The sequence below is a fragment of the Paralichthys olivaceus genome, chromosome 21, assembly GCF_024713975.1.
Source record: "Paralichthys olivaceus isolate ysfri-2021 chromosome 21, ASM2471397v2, whole genome shotgun sequence".
NCBI lineage: Eukaryota > Metazoa > Chordata > Actinopteri > Pleuronectiformes > Paralichthyidae > Paralichthys > Paralichthys olivaceus.
Window position 1 is genome coordinate 9,292,692 of NC_091113.1, and position 23,586 is coordinate 9,316,277.

At 42.7% G+C, this 23,586-nt stretch overlaps 3 protein-coding genes and 1 non-coding gene across 12 annotated transcripts; 1 reads left to right on the top strand and 3 right to left on the bottom strand.

Annotated features, from left to right (window-relative positions):
* Positions 1-485: 485 nt before the first annotated feature.
* On the bottom strand, positions 486-11,695 carry eef2k (eukaryotic elongation factor 2 kinase). Of its 9 annotated transcripts, none has more exons than XM_020106796.2 (20): positions 11,101-11,695; positions 10,195-10,442; positions 9,716-9,775; positions 8,232-8,332; positions 6,537-6,597; positions 6,415-6,452; positions 5,549-5,720; positions 5,035-5,184; positions 4,813-4,945; positions 4,585-4,712; positions 4,175-4,367; positions 3,981-4,051; positions 3,762-3,839; positions 3,262-3,318; positions 3,005-3,070; positions 2,312-2,443; positions 1,945-2,133; positions 1,746-1,870; positions 1,388-1,566; positions 486-1,031 (listed from the first exon to the last, which is right to left on the bottom strand). In XM_020106796.2, exons 2-20 carry the CDS (start codon positions 10,435-10,437, stop codon positions 919-921), a joined length of 2,289 nt encoding a protein of 762 aa, XP_019962355.2. In that variant the 5' UTR covers positions 10,438-10,442; positions 11,101-11,695; the 3' UTR covers positions 486-918. The 9 variants fall into 9 exon arrangements, with proteins under 9 accessions (XP_019962355.2, XP_019962354.2, XP_019962361.2 ...); XM_020106795.2 differs by having other exon boundaries at positions 4,160-4,367; positions 11,101-11,673; XM_020106802.2 differs by lacking the exon at positions 3,005-3,070.
* A 128-nt stretch (positions 11,696-11,823) lies between these two features.
* Positions 11,824-11,905, top strand: trnal-uag (transfer RNA leucine (anticodon UAG)). The gene has a single exon. It is a non-coding gene; the product is annotated as a tRNA-Leu (tRNA).
* Positions 11,906-12,545: 640 nt separating this feature from the next.
* Positions 12,546-15,238, bottom strand: LOC109642120 (uncharacterized). The gene is made up of 7 exons (XM_020106789.2): positions 14,873-15,238; positions 14,079-14,162; positions 13,904-13,992; positions 13,637-13,822; positions 13,367-13,504; positions 13,067-13,259; positions 12,546-12,971 (listed from the first exon to the last, which is right to left on the bottom strand). Exons 1-7 carry the CDS (start codon positions 15,171-15,173, stop codon positions 12,667-12,669), a joined length of 1,296 nt encoding a protein of 431 aa, XP_019962348.2. The 5' UTR covers positions 15,174-15,238; the 3' UTR covers positions 12,546-12,666.
* A 1,295-nt stretch (positions 15,239-16,533) lies between these two features.
* LOC109642121 (uncharacterized) lies at positions 16,534-19,765 on the bottom strand. Its single transcript, XM_020106790.2, has 7 exons — positions 19,357-19,765; positions 18,176-18,259; positions 18,003-18,091; positions 17,722-17,907; positions 17,371-17,508; positions 17,080-17,272; positions 16,534-16,979 (listed from the first exon to the last, which is right to left on the bottom strand). Exons 1-7 carry the CDS (start codon positions 19,658-19,660, stop codon positions 16,672-16,674), a joined length of 1,302 nt encoding a protein of 433 aa, XP_019962349.1. The 5' UTR covers positions 19,661-19,765; the 3' UTR covers positions 16,534-16,671.
* Between the last annotated feature and the right edge of the window lie 3,821 nt (positions 19,766-23,586).

The window sequence follows — 23,586 nt, forward strand, 5'->3', positions numbered from 1 at the left end:
CAGGATATCAACTTATAATACTTGGCTCCATATTTGTAAACTTTTTGTTTTGTACTTGTTGTGTCTATATGTTTTGTTGCGATCTTGTGTCTCGTTTGCCGATGAGCACGCCTCTATTAAAGCCCACTTTGTCATTTGGATTTGTGTTCACGTAGACAGAATATTACGGTGGCTGAGAGAGCTCAACGTGACTTCATAAAGCACGTGTTGTGAATGTTTGCAGCATGTGTCATCAAATTGATGAAGTTGTTTTTTTTCACCAAACATATTAAAAAACAATGATTTACACGGGTGATTTTTGCTTTTCAGCTTTATATCATCAAAAATATATATTTTATTTATACTGCAAAATTATGTTTACTGTTACACTAGAATTACTTGAGTTTCACTTGCTCTGCAAACATATCACTGGAGCAGAGTTGGAGCATTTCTGTAATACTGTACATTAAATGCCACCAAGCTGCACGAGAATCAAGTATGACACATTTTCATTGTAAAAAGCAATGCAAACTTTATTTTTGCAAACTATTTTACGTACATTCATCCAAGCATTCATTAGCATCTGGGGCAGCCAAAGTAAACCATTTCCTATGTTTAAATTCTTCAGTTTTTCTCTTTCATACAACAGTAAGAAGCCAGAGGAAACCAGACACAGGAAATGAGAGAAAACAGGAATCAGAATGACTAACTTCACAAACAGAGAGAAGGAAGGATAGGAAACTGGATATACGAGCCTGATCCTGGAAGACACATACACCTAAGGCATCAATAGAAAAAATCCATTCACTACTCTGTAATACAAAATATGTAAACTGCAACCATCCAAGTTGTGTCTTGAATGTGTAAAAATCAGACTAGCTGTCTGTCAGACACAGGATCTCCTGTAGCTTTTCTCGTGATGGGAGCTTGTATCCCGAATTACTCCTCCTCCATCAGCGCCCAGGCCTCTTCAGCTTTCATGTAATACTGGTTCGCCAACCTGCCTTTCATGGCCGCCATGGCAGCTTCTGCTGCTTCTGTAAACAGATCACCTGCAGGGAGAGATGATGGTGTGAGAGGAGAGGACAGAAGCAGTGATAATATTTGCTTCGGATAATGGTTTTCCTTGAGGTACACAGAAGAAACACTTAACAAATACAATTACAACGAGGATGGTGATAATCTATATTTTTCCTGTTGTTAACAAATCTCTTAAACAGACTAAAACCAACAATGACTTCATTCCCATGCTGTCTACGTATCTGAGAAAGTTACAAATTGTTCAGAGCCTCATTTCAAGACAACATGGGGCGAGTGGTCTAAACTGTTAAATATGGATTTCAGTATAATATTCCTTTAAACATAAGGGTAAAGGCTCTATATATGAACACAGTGAGGTCTGTCGAACCTGCTCTCTGTGGGTCTGCGGTGAGGTTGTTGCCTCCTTCTTGGTACATCTCTCCCTCTCTGGCCAGCAGCAGGTAGCGAGGCTCATCCTGCGTCCCATCGAACTCTCCCCCCTCGTCACAGTCCATCATGTTTAATGCGCTGTCATACCAGTGAATCGCTTCTGCCCAATCCTGCTTTCTGAAATTTAGAGAGTAAATGTAAGAAATTAAACAAAACAAACATCTAAAATCTTTCAGCCTTAATTTTACCTTGTCCTAAAAAAATCCCACCAGGGGGCAGTATAATCACGACTGTAGGACATGGACTCCTCATCTTTCTAACTCAAACTGTATCTTCTGAAAAGAAGCTTCACTGACCTGTCAGCGGACAGATTGACTCCTGTGTCAAAGGCTCTGGCCACAATAATCATTGCGGATCTGTCACCAGCCTCAGCCGCCTGCAGCAGATACTTGAAACCTTTCATCCTGTTTCCTGCGTTATCCTGCCAACAGCACAAGAATGTCAGAATACACGGGTGCACACAAAGCCACAGTCAAATCAGCAGCAGAATCGTACCTCCAGCTCCATGTCTGGCAGTATGTGATGAGGCAGCTGCAGATAGCACAGGCCCAGGGCAATGATGGCCTCCAGCTCTCCACACAGGGCGGCTCTCTCCAGGTGGAACATGGCCGAGTCCTGATCCCACTGCTCGTCCTTCTCACAGAAGCGACCGGCTTCATGGTACCGCACCATGCCCAGGTGGACCTGTGCAGGAGGAAGGAGATCTAGAATATACTCAACACATAAAACCTTTTTCTGGGGGATGAAGCAGTTACTGTATCCTCCTATTTTGCCATCTGTTAATGTTGGATATGTAATCCTGCTCGTATGTGTCATCTTTATTAAAATCAAAAATCATCCAATGTGATGTTTTATTTCTCACCTTTCCAAGAATTGACTGGCCAATCTTTTTCTGCATCAGAGTGTTGAGTCGCTCCACCTCAGTGGCTACGCATGACGGTCGGTGGACGTGAGCACGAGAAGAATGGTAGAAGCTCCACTTCTCCTCGGTCAGCTGGGCAGAAACACACAGCAGTGATACGAGAAGGAGAGAAAAGGGAAAGTGTAACCATCTGTTCTTCACCACAGTAATCTGAAAACAAATTATACGATGCCAGGTAGATTATGTGCAAAACAAACATACAAATCACACTCCACTCTCAGGGGTGTACCCATCCAGAAAAGTCTGCTTCAATACTAGATGTCATAGATCAGTTTTTTGCTCAGAGCTGGAGGAGTGCACCCCTGCAGGCCTTTCAATCAGCAAATGCAAAAATCATGTGAAGCATGAGAAAAGACACACACACACACACAAAGTTATTATGATGTGAATCATGAGCAAAGCTGCTGAAACAGAGGTAGATGGTGTTTTGGTTCCGAATTTCATTTTTAATTTCTCTCCATTTTGCTTCTTGTGTTTTGTTCATTAAATCGACTAAAGAGCGGAGTGAACATTTTGAATTTTCAGAATCACGCTTGACAAGTTTTTGGCCAAGATAGCGCATGAAAGCAATAACAACGCACAGAGTTGCACGAGGAAACGCCCGAGCTTTCCATCCTCCATGCAAGTAATCACCCATTCGTTGTCAGGGTTGAATGAATTTAGGTTTGCGGTGACTCTTGGAGGAGCTACCACCTTCCGCTGGCGAGGGAGGACACAGAGCAGGAGGAGGTCGATTAGAGGGAAGATGAGGAATGAATTTAATCATTAAAAAAGAAGCGAAGAGGGAAGAAAGGTGGGATGGCAAAGTGAGAAAAGGATGAGGAAAATTGCAGGTTTATGATTGAGGCGGGGAGGAGGTTTTACACACTGATGTCTCTGCATTTGTTTACCCGTCTGACACTGTCGTCGTCTGACTCGGAATAATGTCGTTGGTATCGATGATGGGCCTACGTGATGATACAACATGCATTACAGAGGCTACTGTCAGGATACAGTTATCTGAACTTAATGTGGACAAGAAGAAAATGTTAACAGCTGCTCAGACGACAGAAGGACAAAGAAGACTGAACTATGTACAGCAACAAGAAGAGTTCTACATGTAAATAAGTGTCAAAACGGATACATCAGCATCATTCCTCAATGCAATGAATTAGTCAAACGAGTTTTAATCCCCATCTAAACCATCTTTACCATATCTACAAAATACTTTCTGACTTACTATGTTAACTTGATAACACATGTATGTCTTTGTCAACTGAAAAGAGGATGTATGAGCGGTTTGTGGCAATAAAATAAGAGATTCCATTACTAAAAAATATCCTGCCGAACTGTCCTGCAATGCTCTGACTGGTCCAGTAAAAACACGGTGAGGTCAAATGAAAGTCTTTACCCCGTCTACATGGTCACTTGGATCGCCTTCACTCCTCCTCTCGCTGGGGTATCCGCTGTCACCGCCGCTATCAGATTCCTACAGACGAAGAAAATAAAAACAATAAAGTCGGTTCAGTGACTCGAGTGAGTGCAGCTCAAAGCTGCCTACCTGTAGCGTGGGGTAAGTTATTGTGCACATGGTGCCAATGTCCCATTCACCTTATGTTATGTTACTCACCTTATGTTCACCTGTGTTGTTGTTGTTGTTACCGAATCTTTCATGTTCATTCATTCCAGTAAAATATAAACCTGTTAGAATAGAGAGATATCCATATTTACAGTGTGAACACCTCTCTTCACTAAATTAAACACTCTAAAATAAATGTACATTAGGTATTAATGAATTCATGCCCATACCAACAGGCGACTTGCCCATTGATCCAGATGCAGCTAGCGAAGACGAGAAGATGAGAGGCGAGCAGGGGATCGAGTCCACGTCACTCATGCTCTCGTCTGCAGATGACGTCTCAGAGAGGCGGGACAACAACTGAGGTCCTGACATGGTACGAACACGAGGGGAACCGCAAGGCTCCTCACAGCCTCTCAGCACCGTCTGGGCTGACTTCTGGAATAAAACAAGATGAAACTGCTCTTGGGGAGATTGAAGAAGTAGGAGGCGAAACAGGCCGATGATACTGAAGATAACGCAAAGTAGTTCTTCTAATAATTTAACAAATACATAAAAATGTCCTCATATTTTCCTTGTTATTGCTACTGTTGTACGGATATGTTTCTGTTATCTATCCTGATGTAATGCTGACTTCTGGCCCTGTCTGTCTTACGAGCAGTTTGTTGGTACAGTCCAGCTGAGACTTCTCTGCAGGTGAGAGGTCGAAGGGCATCAGGCCCATGCTCTTGCAGATCTTGTTACACAGGTGGGAGTGGAAGAACAGAGCCATGCCTCGCACACCTGAAACACAGGTATATGATCAAGATGTGATATCTCTTTCAGCATCTGTCAAAAAGCGTATTTATTTGTTCGGATATCAGAGAAACTGATAGAAACAAACCTAGATTTCCATCTCCAAAGTCAGTCCCCTTCTCAGTGTGAATCTGAGGGTCAGTGTAGAGATCTCCGACACCCTGGATGTCCACCACGATCAGCTGGTGTCCCGAACGCTCGAAGGTGAAGTGACTAAAAGCCTGGTGGATACACGAGGAAACGAATGATCGAGATTAAGTGATTGTGAGTATTATTCCTTGTATCAAGATGTGAGAGTGACGTCACTCACCTGCGGGGTGAGTCTGATGTTGTCATCCCTCACGAAGCCAGAGTTGGAGTTATATTTGATGTATTTGCCCTCAATGTAGTGTTCCAGGTGGAAGATAGGTTTGCCTGGTCTGTCTTTCAACTCCACCACACACATCTGCATTATGTCCACCTGAGGTTTACAAAGAGATGAACAACCGTCACTCACTCACACATGGTCTTTCAAATCAACGGCTGCAAGACCAATGGTTGCATACGGCAAATAAAACAAAACGGAGGTAACTTACACGACAATATCATGTGTTGAGGCTGTGCAGTGTCTGGTGACACTATGTCGACCAAACAATAAACTACGCAACAAAAATAATCCATAATCATCTGTTGCAAACCTAAATCTAAGATTAAAGTATTTTCTGTTTTCAAATGAAGAAGGATAAAGGATTGTGCAGCCATGTGCTCTGGATGCTTTCAGAGGATCGGGGCTGATTTTATCCACATTGTCTGGTCCCATGAACAAGTCAGCGTTTGTCCTGCACCTGTTTGGGAGGTCGGTGTCGGTTGTACTCCTCCCCCCAGAGTTTAGCCTCCATCTGCAGCCTGACGTCCTCAAAGTAAACCTTTCTGTCCACCGTCTCCATGTAACTCTTGGCTACGTAGTTCGATGCCGACTTCCAGTTGCTGCTATGTGAGAAATTAGACAATTTTTTCCTGGAGGGAAAGGATATAAGAGTTAGATTTCACAGTAGAGAACAACATTTGAATTAACCCTTTATTTATTCGCATCAGGAGGCTGAAATGCACAAAGGGATAGAATATTTTATTCAAGTACACATCTAAAGACATTTTTGACCCTAGCATCAACTGGATCTAAAATCAGATCTGCCCAACGTGACCCCAGATAAAAACAGCTCCAAACGCACATGTTCAAATCCATCAGGGAAAACATACCACGTTTCACATGTGGAGATTTATTTTTTTAAGGACCTAACTTTTTTTTCGGATTTTTCCGACAGCTGAAATGAGGGAGACGTTGACGGATGCCTCTCTTTTGCATTTCCCACACAACTGAGGATTAAACATTGACAGTTACTATATTATTCCTTTTCTCATTTGTTCTGCAACCTCACAAAGAAGCCAGACATTTTTACAAAGTTTAAAGTAAAGCCCTCCTGCCATCATGGACGAGTTTATGAGCCGCTTCAATGTGATGGTCTCTGTTTCATCTTGGGTTCAGAAACTGTGGAGTCCTTCAGCGGCTGAAATGCGAGGAATGTGGACCTGCACCACTTGTAGGCCACAATCTAAGAGCTCCACACTCCTCTGCTTTGCTTACACTGAGATCATGACCGCCTCTAACACAAGGGCAATAACCGCTGGATGAGAACTGACGAGTTGGACTTACGTTCTGAAGCACTCCCTCATCGCCCCTTTCCCAAACGGCTGCAAGAAAACAAGACTTATAAATCAGACCAGAGAGTTTGAAATATCGGCTTTACAGAATTTTTTCAAAAGGAAAAGTCGTACCTGAGTGGCCATCTTGATGTGGATCTGGTCTTGAGCCCATTCCCCTGTGATGGCATTGTACCTGTGAAGAGGAGAGGTAAATTAAGTCAAAAAAGGATGCACAGATATACTGAATAGTAAATTGTTTTTGACCTTCAGGCTGGATAGAACAGGAATCTGAGCAACTGGGACGTTTATTTCACCTTTTATAAAATTCACTGAAAATTGTCTGTGATGTATTTTTACATCACAGACACTCTGTCAAGGAAAAAATGTTGCTTGTTGATGTTTTTCACCTCTAACATTACAAATCACCCGCACTAACACCGAGCTGGCTAAATTACCATGACCTCAAACGCCCCATACACAATAAACCAAGCAACCAATCAACTCCCTGAAGCTACTTAGTCATTAAAAGAGACAATAACTCTCCAGTCTTTGTCATTTTTGCAATGTTACTGTTTGTCCTGAGGGCGTTTGCCTGTCACATCAAGTTTCCTCATTATACAAAAACAAGTAGAGAAGAGTGAAACTGTGTGTGTGTGTGTGTGTGTGTGTTTTCAAGTGGGTTCTGAGTTTCCTTTTTGTTTTGGACTGTTAAGGGAATGAATGTAACTCATAAAATCACACGGGGGAATAAAGTAGGTGTACACACTGTACATGTGCACTGGGTCAGTGTGACTGTTTGTCTTGTTAGGGTGTGTGGCCTGAGTTAATGAATGATGCATGACCTGTAGCTGCAGCTGCAAGTTTTCACAGCTGAAACAGGATCCTTTAAACAGGATTAAAATACAGTCACTCTTTTTAATCCTGGGAACACAGCGTACCATGACTTTCATTCCATCTAGTTCATACTACAGGGGCCATAAGAGGGGGGAAGAGGAGTGAGGTTACATGTGGGCAAAATTAGCACATGAAAAAAAGAGTGTGACGATAAATCCCAGCTCCTGACAAGTTCTCCTCTCTCTGCAGTCAAGTCCCGGCTCTGTGTTATGTAACAACACACACACACACACACACACACACACACACACACACACACACACACACACACACACACACACACACACACACACACACACACACACACACACACACACACACACACACACAGGCAAAGGAATCTATTTCCCTGCTGTTTTGCACACACCTCATCATGTGTCGCTGCCTTGATGCAACGTGTCAGAACTCTGCAAGATGTTTGTTTTTTATAAGCGGTCACACTGAAAATATAAATATCTGAGTGGACAAGCTGTAACCCTGCCAACAATATGAGATAACAAAAAGGGTCATCTGTGCTTCATCTGCCCGTTGAAGGGGCCAGTAATGTTTGTCAACAAAGAGATTAGCACCACTGACCGAGATATGAGCCCACTGGGAAGTCTTACTTCAAGTTCAGTGAGAGCTCAGGGCTAATATCAATCTGGGAATCTCTCATTCTCAACTACTGCTTAACTATTTACCATGTTAAATGACGCTGATACTTTAAAGCTGCTCTTATCAATATTTTTATCTTGAAAATATTTTGTCTTAATGAGTCAGATGACATTGTGTAATGTTGGACTGTGCACTTTCCCTTATTTGTTATTTCCCTTAGGGGTTGGTAAAGACCAAAAGAAAGCTAAAACGGGAGTGAAAAAAGCACATGAGTCAATGATCTGCCAAGAATAAAGTTCCATTACTGCTGTTGATCCACTGCAACACAGTTAATCTTACCTGTAACGAATGCAGGGTTCTGTCTCGATTTCCTCCAGATGAAACTGGGCCCAGGGGTCGGGCATGGCTTTGGCCTTTTCAATTGCATGTTTCCATGCATCCTATCATGATAAGGAAACATATCTTATAGCTGGCAGTATTTGTATTCGTGCAAAAAAAAAAAAAAGGGAACAGTCAGTTTCCAAAACAGATAAGCCAGAATACACAGGGGAAAGCTGTTCAATGCAAAAACTGTGAAATATTGTTTGTATGACAGAGTCCGTTTTGTGCCTTTTCTCCACATCACAGTCATTTTCAGCCTTTAAGTGACGACACTATGGTCACTAATGGGGCAAATTTAAATGTCACTGTTTCTCCACTGAACAGCTTCCCCTTATTCGTTCAGTATTTCTATTTGTTTATAATCAGCTACAATGCAAATGATTTGTCAGGGACAAACTAACGTCAACTTGTGGGTGAAGCACTTTATAACAGGAGAAAGAAACAAAAATGGAGGAGGAAGGAAGAAAAAGTAATGATTTTAAAAGATTAAAGCACAAAGGTATCACACAATGATTAAAATAAAATAATAAAATGGAACTGATTAATGAACTAATGAAATAATACATCACACTTCAGTACAAGGCCGGTGTTATGGTAAATACATTAGCTGGGGTTCAGCAAAGTCTCTATGTTTTCATAATATCTTAAATATTTTACAGCCACCTCAAAATGAATATAATCCCCATGGCATAATTAATGGCCATCTGCAGGTCTGCCATATAAAATAAATAACTTTCTTAGTAGGACCTAAGTGTTACTGGTAATCTAAACCTGCTGCAGTAACCCAAGCAGTTAGCCCCCCACCCCACCCCCCCTATACTGCACAGCAGCACGTCTTCCTCGTATGCTGGTCTCTGTCCCGCAGGCATTTGAGACATGTTTATATTTAGAGCAAAGCATATACATAAAGAGAAACATGGAGGGTCATGTTTTGTTTTTGAGTGTCACGTCTGTTTTTGAGGAGGAGCAAACGATGCATCTCCAGTCAGACCTCGTGCACCTTGAACTACAAGGTATAAGGGGGGTGAGAGACACAAACGGTAAAGCCTGCTACGGCACTGAAATGCACAACCCGGATACATTTCTTTTTGAGACTGTAGTCATCTTTAAAAACAAAAAACTGTAGTAACTTGATTAAAAATAAGTTTTCTGAAACCAAAACCAAAAAGTAATATTATTTTTTGTGTGTCAACAAAAATATAACATTCCTGATGGTTAGTGATGTTTTAAGTGAAGGAAAAAGGAGGATGCATTGATTAGGATACACAAAACACAAGCATAAAACAAGTCATTGGAAGAGAGAAAAAGTATGTTGCTGTGAAAATAAAAATCGTAAAAGTAGGAAAAGGACGTTAATTGCAGAGTGGAGTAGGAGAAGGGAGGCGTGGATGGTCACTGGTGAGGAGGGAGAGAAGAAAGATATAATTTAATCTGTAACGTACCCGTGCGCTCTCAGACAAAACCCTGTACGAGCGAGGTTCTGCCACTGTTTCTGTTTCATTCTACGCAGAAAAATGGAGAAATGTGCGGCTTTAGATGCTGTAAACAACAACTAAAAACAGGCTGTTCATCCCTGTAGTTGGTTGGTTGAGCTTCAATATCACATAATCACATGATGTGAAATACACTATGATACTTCCCGTTCTTGTCAGAGTAAAATGATGAGTTGGACATTCACATACATCGCATACACTGTGGTTTGTGGACATAGACCATGTTTCCTTATAGGGTAAAGAGCTGTTCTTGCAGCATATTGCAGAACAGGGGTCTGTGATGGAGCACAACCACAACACACTAACTACAGATTGTTCAAATTCTCTGGAGGGATATTAAAATAATCATCCAGTGCTCTATTTTTAACTGTCGCTTGACTTTACACATGAGCATCATCTTGCATCCCGTTGCTGGGGCAACTACTCACCTTGTACATGAAGTTGCTCTTAGGAAGAGAGTTCGACAGCTGCCGGGTGTACACCAGGTTCTTCAGGTAGTGACAGATTTCTACGGCGGAGTCGTCCAGGATGGGGCAGATGATTTCGTCCTCGTCATCACTGGCGTTGGCCTCGCTCAGGGAGGATGCCCGCTGGCTGTGGGCACCTCGTTGGACGGGGGGTCTCTTGGCGCTGCCATCCTCCTCCATGGTGAACATCAGGTCGTCCTCCATGATGTCTGGAGAAGAGATACTTTATTAATCCCTCAAGGGGAAATTCTTTTTACATGCATTTTAACCCCTGAAACACAACCACACACACACAAAGGGCTCATAGACATGCAATGTGGAGAGAGATGGTGGAGTCTGCTGTCCGGCAGACGAGAGGAGGCAGGGGAGTGCCACAAAAACACACTTGGGAGTTCATCTATAGCAGCCATGATGGGGACGTGTACACAAAAAGTCTGCATCATGGCTGCACAGCAATTTATACAATGTGAGAGAAAGTTAGAGAAAATAAATACTGATATAAATGTTGATTTAAGCAGTAAATGTGAGCATCAGCATGCAAAACCAATTTAGCTCATTACATTGATGATATCCAGCATCTGTCAGCACTTTTCTATTCTTTCTGGAGTGCAGAGATACTATCACAACACTTGACAGTCCTGTGCTACTGCTGCTGCAATGTGCTCCCACTGAAGTCCTGCAGCAGCATGGATCGTGTTGAGCTATTCTGCAATACAACCTCCCACTGAAGGATTCACTTTACTTTCTTGTATGTGTATGTGTTTGTGTGTGTATGTGTGTTAGAAACATGTATTTACCGAACAGACAGACTATCACCCCGAGGCCCCGCTTCACTCACTTCATCAGAATGTGAACTCTCCCACTCACCTCTTCTCTTCCGTCTCTCGGTTACAAACACCAGGCGTCGCTAGCTGCAGGTTAAAGTCTCCTGCCGGGGACAAACCACACTCGGTCGGTTCTGGAACTCCACCGTCCACCGCCTCACCGGGGATCGAGCCTGTGATCGGGAAGTGGATCCACCACAGCGACCGGAGCCCGATGCACGTAGCACCAGATCCCCGACAGACACGCCCCTCCACTGCTGCTGCATTTAGGGCTGTCGTAAATATCACCGAACAACATGGGAGAGAAACAATCGAACGCAGCTAGTACATTTAATCAAGCAGACCAAATTTCATTTTCAATACTGCTGTTAGCCGAGTATTTATCTTATTTAGGGGACAACAAACAAATAGATACAAACATATAGAAAACAGTTAATTCCACTACTTTTAACGTGTGTAATAAAATACAACAATACACGTAAAATGTAAACGATATAGTTAAAACGGTTGTTTCAAGCAGAAACGCGTTTTTACTCATAGTAACGGAGGAGCATTTGAAAGCAGCACTGGCTACAGTAAGCATGCGTGTGTTAGCATAGCGTCACATTAGAAGAGCGCCTGATTGAAATGGAGCGTCAACACACGTGATGTATTGGCTACAGTACTTCCGTTATATTTAGCAGCTTCACAATGCTAAAAACAACCTGTGTTGGGTGGAGCCAGATGTACCTTTATAGCATATTGTCGGTTACATAGGTGTCACCGTGGTAGCGTGGCCGAGTGGTCTAAGGCGCTGGATTTAGGCTCCAGTCATTTCGATGGCGTGGGTTCGAATCCCACCGCTGCCAGTTCTTTTTGATTTGTTTGGAGTGAATTCCACTAATGGACAAGTAACACGTTTAGCTGCTGCTGCGGAAACACATGGTTTAATAATAGTCTTTGGATTTTGCAGGAAGGAGCAAACTGGTGAATGAGTCACGCACCTGGATTGTTATTTCTACAATAGCTTTGTAAATGTAGAACAAGATCCTGTGTAACAAGTGGGAGACAAGTGGAACAAAATGATCAGAAATCCCATTAGGTGTTGACTGACGAACTGTTTTACATAAGATCCCGCACCATAATTACGTAGAACACGTAGATTACGTAGAGACACATTACTTTATTTAGGGCTGGATACCAACGTCTGGTGTTAAACACGCAGTTTAAAGACTAGAGGTAAAAATGCTGAGCTCCAACCTTACATGACCTTCGATTAGCAGCGCCATCTTGTGTCCACACCACTTCAAACCCTCATGTTCATATATTTAGAGGTTGAGAAAACAGGTTCTCTGGGTCTTAAACATCATTTTCACTCTTTGAATTTATTTGTTTTTTCTTCTTTGAAATGAGTTGGGATTAGGCTAATCTCTTCTGTGTCTTCAATATGAGACATGACATTTAATGCAAAATTACTTGAAATAATAAAACAAACTCTGACAAGAGACATGGGATCGTTAAATTTAATGCAATAAGAAAATGGCAAAAATAAACTATGGATACAAAGAGGTCCATGATCCAAAGGGACTAAAGTCTAATCAGTCATATTGATTAGACCTTCCATCAAACATCACTGGGCTTTGAGTTCTTTCTTCAAGTGCTGAGAAGCAACAAATCGCATTTTCTGGATGGCCAGCTGGGTATCTTCAGGGGAGATCCCGAGATGCCACACAGCCCGGACTGAGTTTCCAAAATGAGGGTACATTAGAACTTGTACCCCTTGTCCCAATGCAGCCTTGTCTCCCTCGCCGACCTGGGCCATGCCGGCACAGAACTCAACGGGACTTAAACTCAGCCCTTTCAAATAGAAACGCAGGATGTTTGTCTCCACGGCCGCCATGTCAACAGCAAATAGAGGGTCAAAGTCAAGCAGAGCTGGCGAGAAGAAGAGACAAGGAAGAATTATGAGCAGGGAACATGATGGCGGCCAGTTAATGATTACATTTCAAACATAAACATCAGCTGCTCACCTTGAGCGAAGGTTTTTGCGTTGCGGTGATCCTCCTCCAGTCGTCCCACCATATCCAGTAAAGACAATTTTCCAGCTGCTGCTAGTACACCCGCCTGCCGCATCCCCCCACCCAAAGCTTTACGGCACCGCAACGCTCTGGCGATGAAGTCTTTGGGTCCGGCCAGCATGGTACCCACAGGGGCACCCAAACCCTAATACACACCGTGAAGTGAAATGTTAGTTTTTCTGCAAATGCTTTGTCGGTTTTTAACATGTATAAATTCACTAAAATTCGAGTGTTTGTGTTTTTCAGTTGCACCTTTGAGAGGCACACACTGACAGTGTGTGTGTGCTGCAGGATGGCGTGTGGAGGAACCCCCTGTGCTACAGCAGCGTTCATCACCCTGGCTCCGTCCATGTGAACCGACAGACCGTATCTGTCTGCAAGGGCACGAACCTTAGAGATGGAAACCGAGCATCTGAAGATGATCAAACTTGTGATGCTAAGTTATACTCTCTTTAATAAGGCAGGTATCTCAGTAGACGTAGCATTCACTACACATAAGTGAAGAAAGCAAACCACTCCCACCTCCTGCAAGAAGGTCAGAGGCAGCACACGTCCTCCTTGTATGTTGTGTGTGTTCTCCACACATATGAGGCGTGTGCGGGGGTAGTGGGGGTCAGGGTAACCGTGGCGGATCTTTGATTCCAGCTGCATCAAATCAAATGTCCCATCGGGGAGCGTGGTCACCGTGGTGGCGTGGACACCAGCCAGCTGCGTTAACACAAAGGAGCACTTTTAGTTCCTGTAGACGAGGGCCCGAACTACAGACGTGTGCTGCTCCGGCACGCTCACCTGTGCACTGCCTCCTTGCTCATAGATGTGTATGTGCGACACATCGCCCACAATCATCTCGTCGCCTCTCTCCCGACAGTGCACCATCACTGCATAATGAAAGGCGTGCAAATTTATGACCATTCTGAACTCATCAAACTGGTTTTACACTCTTGCCAGTAAAAGCTGGGATCACCTGCGATGAGGTTACTCATGGTTCCAGTGGGGACGAAGAGCGCGGCCTCCATCCCAAACATATCCGCTGCGATTTTTTGTAGCTCTGCAGAAACAAATCAAAAACTGTAAGACAAGTAAAAGTAAATCAGCTGTGCGTGCACCAAATTACTCTCTGGTAGGTGAATTCAGGTAGTAGGACACGTGGGACAGGCTTAAAACCTGGTGTAAATGACGCCATTTCCAGTGTGGTTATATGTTTTTTTTTGTGAGTCACCATTAATGTCAATTGTATTGGATGTAACTGCAACTCTGTTTACCCCTGAAACTCCAAAAGTGTTTTGAGGACTCACCCACCCCTCCATCGGCACAGTGGTGAGAAGATCATTTTTCATTTTTCAGTGAACTATCCCTTTAATACACTATGCAATTAAGGAGGAGTGTATATTATTGGTCCTACAGTAGTTTATATGATTATATTAAGTTTTGCAAAGACAAATCTCTGACGAAGGTCCGGTTCAGTTTTGAATGATAATAATATCATTATGAATGTTAATAATAAGTTAAAACACAGTTACAATTATATATGTATATTTAATAATGTTGTGACTTTTTTTGTTTTTATACAGAAGTGCCATGCTGTGGCAGTACAGTTCACACAGTTTATATATTGTCGAATTTATGTTCTTATTTTGATCATTAGTAATGTATCTAAGCTAATGACAGCACTAATGAATCCCTGCAGCAGTGAAGTATGTTTGAACATTTATAAATAAGTAATTTCAGCAGGTTACAAATGAAACTTTCGGCTCTTACCGTTAACTGTGGGATCCTCTCCCATCACATCATCTCCGACCTCGGCCTCCGCCATGGCCTGACGCATCGCGGGCCCGGGCTTGGTCACCGTGTCGCTGCGGAGGTCCACCACCCGGACGTCGGGCGCTCCGCCCGGCCCGGGATACCTGGGCTTCGCGGTCATGTAGTATCCCCGGGAGGAGGAGCTCCGTCCCGGCAGAGCAGCTGCAGCATGTCGGGCCCGCTGGTCTTTACTTGAAGTGACGATCGTGTTTTTTAACGAATGAAACAAGAGTCTGCAGCTGAGAGTTTTCACTGACATGGTGTCGATGCTCTCGTTGCTTCCATTTGTGCTGTTTTGACATCGAACTTTGTATCGACGACGTTAAATCAGTAACTACAAGGACAGTTAATGGATTACCTATCAGCTGATGGACCTGCACACACCAGTAAAGACCTCAAGATGGCGCTTTTATTCCAACAAAGCCAATTAAACACAGAGACAAGTATCTAAATGTTCCAGAGTGGATTTAATTATGCTCCGTCTGCAGATACCTGATCACTGTCTTATAACAATATTATGATATAATATCATCATTATTATTGTTGTTGTTGTTGTTTTGTTGTTGTTGTTGTTGTTATTATTATTATTAGTAGTAGTGGTAATATATAAAGTATATATAGTATAGTAGTAGTAGTAGCAGTAGTAGTAGTAGTAGTAGCTAAAAGTAATCATTACTAATAATTGATTATTACTATTATCATTATTATTGTTATTGTTGTTGCAGATTTCATAGAAGGGGTGTGGCTCCAAGTGAAGAAACAAGAACATGAAACCTGCAGGCTAATCACAACAAGTTCAAACCCTAAGATAAGATAAGATCAGATAAACCTTTATTAGTCACAGCTAAAATGGTCACATAACTTACATCTCTTATTTTGTGTGTGGAATTACATGGTTTTGGTGGATGGTTTTTAAAAAAAAAAGAGCTGCCAATTTTCCTGATTGTGTGATTGTTTGCATTTTGAAAACCAGCAGCAGAGGATCCAACAGATCATGAAAATAATTACAAATGTATATAATGAGAGCCTTATAAAGAAGTAAAATACACAGGGTGTCAGTTGAGAGAAACTCATGGGATTTGCTATTTCAGTATTTGTAATGTTAAGTTTGTTAAGTTAAAGCAATACATTTTAAATATTTCTTTGATGAAAAAAAGCTGCGGAAGTTACTTTTTCATGTGAAAATAGATTCAACATGTGGGGTCGAAACCGCCAAGTTGTGCAACAAAAACAAAACAAAAATTTCTATTCATGGCCAGATAAAATTTGTGAAATCCCTTGTTTACTGCAGTCTAACCAGTTGTTAACTTTGGTACAAAGCCAATAAAAAGCAGTGTGTCATCAGCATATTCTCTGATAATATAGTCCAAAGCAGCCTGTACAATGAAAAGAGAAAAGGACCAAGGCACCAAAAGGTAATTGAGTTTTTACTGATTTTGTGAAAGGTATAAAAAATGTCTACGAAAAAGAGTTTACTTACTTACTTTACTTGCTAAAAACATAAAGATTCAAATGAACTTGAATAACTAAGAGACAAAACTGACTTGAAGCTATTGATAGCATCACATAATGCATCTCCTATTGACATGGATTATTTTAGTGTGTTTATTGTATTGTTTGTTTGATTACAAGATACATAAAATAAAATGTCATGTTAGTGAAACGCACATTCATGAGCATTCATTTGTTAATACTGTGCATCACCTTCCTCCTAAAATATCTTCCCGTGGATGAGACACCTTGCCAAACACCAGGTTTCACTGGGCCCTGAGTTTCTCCCTCGAGTACTGAGATGCAACAAATTGCATTTTCTGGATGGCCAGCTGGGTATCTTCAGGGGAGATCCCGAGATGCCACACAGCCCTGATTGAGTTTCCAACAAAAGGATTCATTGCAACTTGTACCCCTTGTCCCAGTGCAGCCTCCTCTCCCTCTCCAACATGAACCATGAGGGCGCAGAACTCAGATGGACTCAAACTGGGCTCCTTCAAATAGAAACGCACAATGTTTGTCTCCACAGACGCCATGTCTACGGCGAATAGAGGAGGGTCACAGTTGAGCAGAGCTGGGTGATGAGAAGAAACAATCAAAAATTAGTTATGAGTAGGAACATAATAGCAGCTGGTTAATGATTATTTTTATAGCAACGCATATAAGCTACTCACCTTGAGCAAATGTTTTTGCGTTGCAGTGATCCTCCTTCAGTCGGCCCGCCATATCCAGCAAAGACACTTTTCCTGCTGCTGCTAGTACACCAATCTGGCCCATCCGTCCACCCAGTGCGTAAAGCGACCGAATCACTCGGGTGATGAAGTCTTGGGATCCAGCCACCATGGAACCCACAGGAGCCCCCAGACCCTGTTGCACACCTTTTTGTCAACTTGGCTTTGCTGACTTAACATTTCTCTAAAATACATGAAGAAATGAATATTTTCATATGTATTTTGAAGACCCACCTTGTTAAGGCACATACTGACGGAATGTGAGTATTGCAGTATTGTGTGTGGAGGCACCCCCTGGGCCACAGCAGCGTTCAACAGCCTGGCTCCGTCCATGTGAACTGACAGACCATATCTGTCCGCTAAAGCACGAACCTTGGAGATGGAAACAGAGTGTCAGAAGATAATCAAACCTGTGATGCTAGAGCTAGAATGTACAGTGGAAAGGATCCATATGCAGATTAGTAAACACAGCAAAAATAAATGGTGACAGACAACAGAAATAATGTGGTGTCATCCACAGGCCCTGACATTCAGCATGAATGTGTTCTCCACTACACGTATGGTAAAAAAACAAATCACTCCCACCTCCTGCAAGAAGGTCAGAGGCAACACACGTCCTCCCTGTATGTTGTGTGTGTTCTCCAGACATATGAGGCGTGAGCGGGCGGACGATGGGTGATGGTCACCATGACGGATCTTTGATTCCAGCTCGTCCAAGTCAAATGTTCCATTAGGGAGCGTCGTCATTGTGGTGGTGTGGACACCAGCCACCTTTGTCAGCACACAAACACACTCATTAGTTTCGACAGGTACAAACTGACCTGTAGATGAGGCCCAGCTACAGGTGTTTGCCGCTCTGCTCTCACCTGTGCGCTTGATCCTTGCTCCAAAAGGTGCACATGGGACAGGTCGCCCACAATCATCTCGCTGCCTCGCTCCAAGCAGTGGGACATTACTGCATAATGAAAAGCAGGCACATTTATTACCATTCTGAACTCAATAAATGGATTTAGAATCTGCCAGTTGAAGGTCAGCTCACTTGCAACAAGGTTTCCCATGGATCCACTGGGTACAAAGAGCGCGGCCTCCATCCCAAACATATCCGCTGCAGTTTTCTGCAGCTCTGCAGAAAATAGGCAAATACTGTGACATTTTTGCAGTATTTTCACAAGGACAAAAAGCATATGTGCATGCATCAAGTTTCTCTCTGCTAACCCTGCAAATCTGTCTTCTTTCTCCTGTAGTTTGTGCCCCCCCCTTTGCTTCATCTGCCCATCACTAATTATCTTACTATTAATGCTACCACTGCTGCTATTGTTACCTCCATGCTTCTCATTGATATTTGTATGTTTTACTGTCAACAGGATTAGTGAAAAACTATAGGACCGATTCCTATGAATCAACATTTGCAGTGGAACCAGATAAACAGGCCGATCCTACACCTTTTTGTATCTGCAAATATCATGTTACACAGATAAACACTTCAGGCCGGTGGCTGTGAGCACAATGTTATCCCTGAACAAATTTGGGGCTTTTGTGGCAAACATGCGGTGCTTCAGGCAAGGTGTGAACTGGATGTAAACCTAAGGTGGTAAATATGGTAAATGATGAATATGGCCCACATAGCACAAAACTAATGCGAGCAACATTTAGCACCTCTGCTCGACATGTAGTATTGATATGGCTTACTTGTGGCCCAGATATGGAAAAGAGGAGCGGACCACCCAAATATCATCATTACCTGCATTATTTGCGGTGTAGTCTGTGCCAAAACAATTTAGATAGCGTAAGTGGAGTTAAACACACCCAACCGGTTAAGATAGCCAACACCCGAAGTTTGCTTCCGCTGTTCTTATCATTGTGAAATGTGGTTTCTTTCTGTAGTAACGGTTTGTTTCTTTAAGATATGGACATAAAATATAACCAGTAGCAGACATCATTTGTCTGTTAACATATTGTGTGTGTGTGTCTGTGTGTGTGTGTGTTTGTGTCCTCAATAGAATGCCCATGAAAAAAAGTGATATAAACAATTAATCTCTGAACAGAATAGAAAAACTGAACTGTTTATCACAGAGCAACAGGGGATTCTCAATAATGACCTATAAAGCAATGAAAACACTGTATAGCCCCCTGATTTAAATGTGCTGTACTTTTTAATTATTCATTCAAAGTTATTTCAGTAATAGCACTATAATTTTACCACCACGGTTCGGTTCTTACCATAAACTATCGGGTCCTCTATGATCAGGTCACTTCTGACAGCAGCCTCTGCCATGGCCTGGCGCATTGCAGGCCCGGGCTTGGTCACTGAGTCGGTGCGGAGGTCCACCACGTGGGCATTGGGGTACCTGGTCCTGGGGATGATGCTGAGGTAGCCTCTTGTGGAGCTCCACCCTGGCAGAACCGCCACTGCTGCTGCTGCTGCTTCACTTGGTTTACTTGACACCAAATCATGGTTTAACAATTTAAAGAAAATCCTGCGTGAAAACAGTTTCAAATACGCTCCTCTGTTGAAGATGTACATTGGTGAATACAAACTGATCCGAGACTAAGTTGGTTGCTAGCTGTCGGTCAAACAAGTCAGTTTACTTCATGTCAGAACAACACCTAACAGAACACAGCATTCTCTGAGGTTGTGGAGGGGAGGAGGAGTTAAATTGAAGATATTTAACAAGGTAAAGTTGCTTCAGTGGGAGGCTTACTAACCCTCCTGGTGGTGACAAAGGTTTCCAACCTTAATTCAAGGTCTCTAACTTTGCACCGTTGCTTCATTACAGAACTGTTCGGTCTTCCCTCAATCAACATTAAATTTTTTTAACCATCATCAGCAGCCGGACCTTGTCATGCAGTTCTCAGCCAGACTCCAGTTTAATTTTAGAATTACAATGTTCCGGCTAGAAACCTCATCATTGATTTGTATCATAGCATAAACATTTCTCCTGGATGTCTTTGGTGAACTTCTAACCTTAAAGTTCCAAGTGTCTGTGTACACAATAACTCAACAATGCATGTACGGATTTTCACCAAATTATGAATATTACTTAGGAGGGTCTCTCCACTTCTTTGAGCTGATTGGTCATGGGTGGTGCTCTTACTAAGCAGCGCTGGTGTTAAACTGACGTCTGCCTGCCTGGAAATCGATTGGTCTTTTTTGTGTAATCTTGCTAAAAAGCAACAAAACTGATGCAGGGGAAAACACAACCTCAACTTTGTTGCAGACACAAATGTTAATATATATGAATTAATATAAAATACAAACAACATCATAGTAGCCCACAAATCCAAAATAATTCGATCATTGTTAAGACACATACAGGCATTCGTTCCAGTGTTTCCAGAAACAAGATGATACCTTGTGTCACTCTGTCGAGGCTCAGTTAAAGCCATTATGATGACATTTGTCAAATCAGTTAATCGAGACATAAATTTGTACATAAAATGTCTCAAGACCACGTGGAAAGTAGAAACCTTACATTGTTATATTTTCATTTTAGCTCTAGCATAACTGCATCAAAGTGCGCAGACATTACCTTGAAGCTTTTTGGACATAGATCTCTCCCTCATGTCCTGTTCGTGTCTTTTAATAAAACCTCTTGCATATTTGAAGCCGAGCATTCGCAGGTGTTCAAACTCTGGGCCATGTCTAAATGCTTTTCCTGATAAAACCCATCTTCTAAAAGCGTATTTGGCCTCTGATACATTTTCATTCTATCCAGGTCTTAAATGATGTTGTTTCACTCTGTTTTTGGCAGAATGCTCTCCTGGTATTACGTAAACAATTCACAGTTTCATCATACATAATATATAAATCTCTATCGTGACTTTGGTTATTATAATTAATGTTACAGCACAGAACGGCATCAATGTTATCAGGCACTTCTCAGTCAGTGATTTAGTATACCAGAGATCATCCTCTAATCTTTTATATCATTTTTTTTAGATATCATTTGTTTAAGACGTTCAGATCATCTCGCACCGCTGCGATGTTTGTTCTGAATTTTGTCATTTTCTGTCAAAACATCTTCATCTACATTTTCACATTAATCTTTAATCAGTATGTGAGATTACAGCACATATTAACCATATTGACACATTTACGTGCATGAACCCACTCCAGAGTGTGAAGCATGATGCATCTGTGTGCGTCTGTCTGTATGATCTGTTTCCACCACGCAGGAGTCACGGATGCTTCTGAGGATTCTTTAGGGGTCACAAACCTGCTTTTGGCCTGACCTTTATCCCTGCACTGAGCTGTAAAGCTAATTCTAACTGGAACTCACCCATCATTCATTTACCAGTGGAGAGCGAGAAAGGAGGTGCAACATGTGCTGGGACTTTAACCACCCACCACCTCTAACAAACACACTTGACATGATGGGGCAGGGGGCTCAGGCCCAAACTTATCTGGTTACATGCAAGACTGCCTTCTATTTTTATCAGCAATAAAGCCACAGTCCCTCATAACTCAGGAACTAAGTCAATATTTGGAGGTGAAGGCTTGTGGGAATTTATCTTCTCCATACGAAGGAGGTGCACTCATTATGAAACAGCTCCCTCCTCACTTTCTCCCTCTGACCTACAACTGCCATGACTGCATCCACATCACAAGCGCCATCCCCTCTCTCCTTCCCTCGGCTACACACATTTCCCACTCGCATGCATACTCATGGTGTCTTGTCTCATTTTAATCACTTCATAAAAGTCCCAGGGTGTGTTATCAGGACCGCACTGTGCTGCAGTTACAGTTGATCTTGCCAGTAACAGAGCCAGGGTTTTTTATGAGCCATAACAAGTCATCATAAAAAGTCATTAGCAAACATCAGCGTCGTAAAAAAGGCCACAGTCGGTCTCGAGAGCCCCACAAGGGCCGTGAACGGAGAGAGATAAAGATGCATCTGTAAGCAAGAAAGAGGAGCGATGGGTAACTGCGATAAGTGGGAGACGTCCTGAGCAAGAGTTCTTGCTTCTGGAGCAGGATCACTGCAGCCTCTCACTTTTGTATGTTTGTGGGTCTGTGCTTGTGTGCTTTGTTTCCCTCAAATGTCTCCCAGCATTCCTTGCTGGTGCGCTTGGAGGGGAGAGGAGTGTTTTGGAGAAAATATTGGATTAGAGAAAAAGAGGCAGAGAGGGAGAAATGAAGGAGAGGGAGAAATATTGACTCCTTCTGGGAAGGAGCGAGACGGCAACGCCTTTCCAATAACCATAAACCCTCTGGGCTGAAAATAGACGGGCCGAATGAATAAACGAATGTGTTCATCCCACATGAGCTCTTCTCTTTCACAGACGGAGGGGAATGGAGGTGACCCCGCCTCCTTCTTTTCTCACCCCCTCCCCTCCTCTCTCTCTCTCTCTCTGTCTCCCTCTCTCCTCTTTCACTGAGGCCATCATTTCTTCACTATGACGAGAGATATTAACCGGAACAAAACAGGTGTTTATGGGAAACCTTCCCTCAAATGAGGTTTTTCAAACGCACACACAAAGACTCTCACTCTCTCTCTCTCTCTCACACTCACACACACACACACACACACACACATATACACACACTTCCCTGGGCAATGCAAAGGTGTTGACATCAGTGCCCGTGAAAAAAAGAGTAACATCTGTTTCACATTTCACACTACCCCCCCACCAACACCACCCCATATGTAATGAGCCATTCAGACACACACACACTGCAGATGCATTGCCCTTAAGGTTTGTTGTCCTTGGTTTCCCAGCTTTTTAAAGGGTCAGTTCACTTGAATAATATTACAATACTAGAATGACCCTGAGCGGGGAACATACCTCCGCCACCGCCCAACAGTCCCCTTACGAAACCACATTGAAATTCACTGGATTCAGTAAAATGTCACACGATCATAAATATCAGTAACATGAGTTTTTCATCGTCATCCACGAATTATTCTCTGAAAAATCAACAGAAATATTGAAAAATGTCCATCTTGCGATGATAAAGAAAGATCCACCCCCTGATCCACAGCAACATTTGATACATTCTTTTCTGACCCATAACACAACCTTCCACCGAGTTTCATGGAAATCGGTTTGGTCGTTTTTGCGTAATCCTGTGAAGATGCTGATGAAAGCACAACCCCCGCGGTGATGGTGAAAAAACATCCTCCCTCTCTCTCTCTCGCTCTCTCTGGTTGTTGATACATGAATTGGCCAAAAGTATGTGTGCAACCAAACATTACACCCATGAGTTATTCAATCACTTTCCTAAACCATGAACATTAATCTGCTGCTGTAATGGCCTCCCCTCTTCTGGGAAGGCTTTCCGCACGACTCTGGAACCTGGTTGCAGGGATTTTCTCCCATTCTTCCACAATAACTTAAGTGAGGTCAGGCGCTGATGGTGTGTGATAGGGCTTGGCTCTGAGTTGCTGTTCCACTTCATGCCAAAGGTGTTCGGTAGAGATGAGATCAGCTCTGTGCAGGCCAGATTCT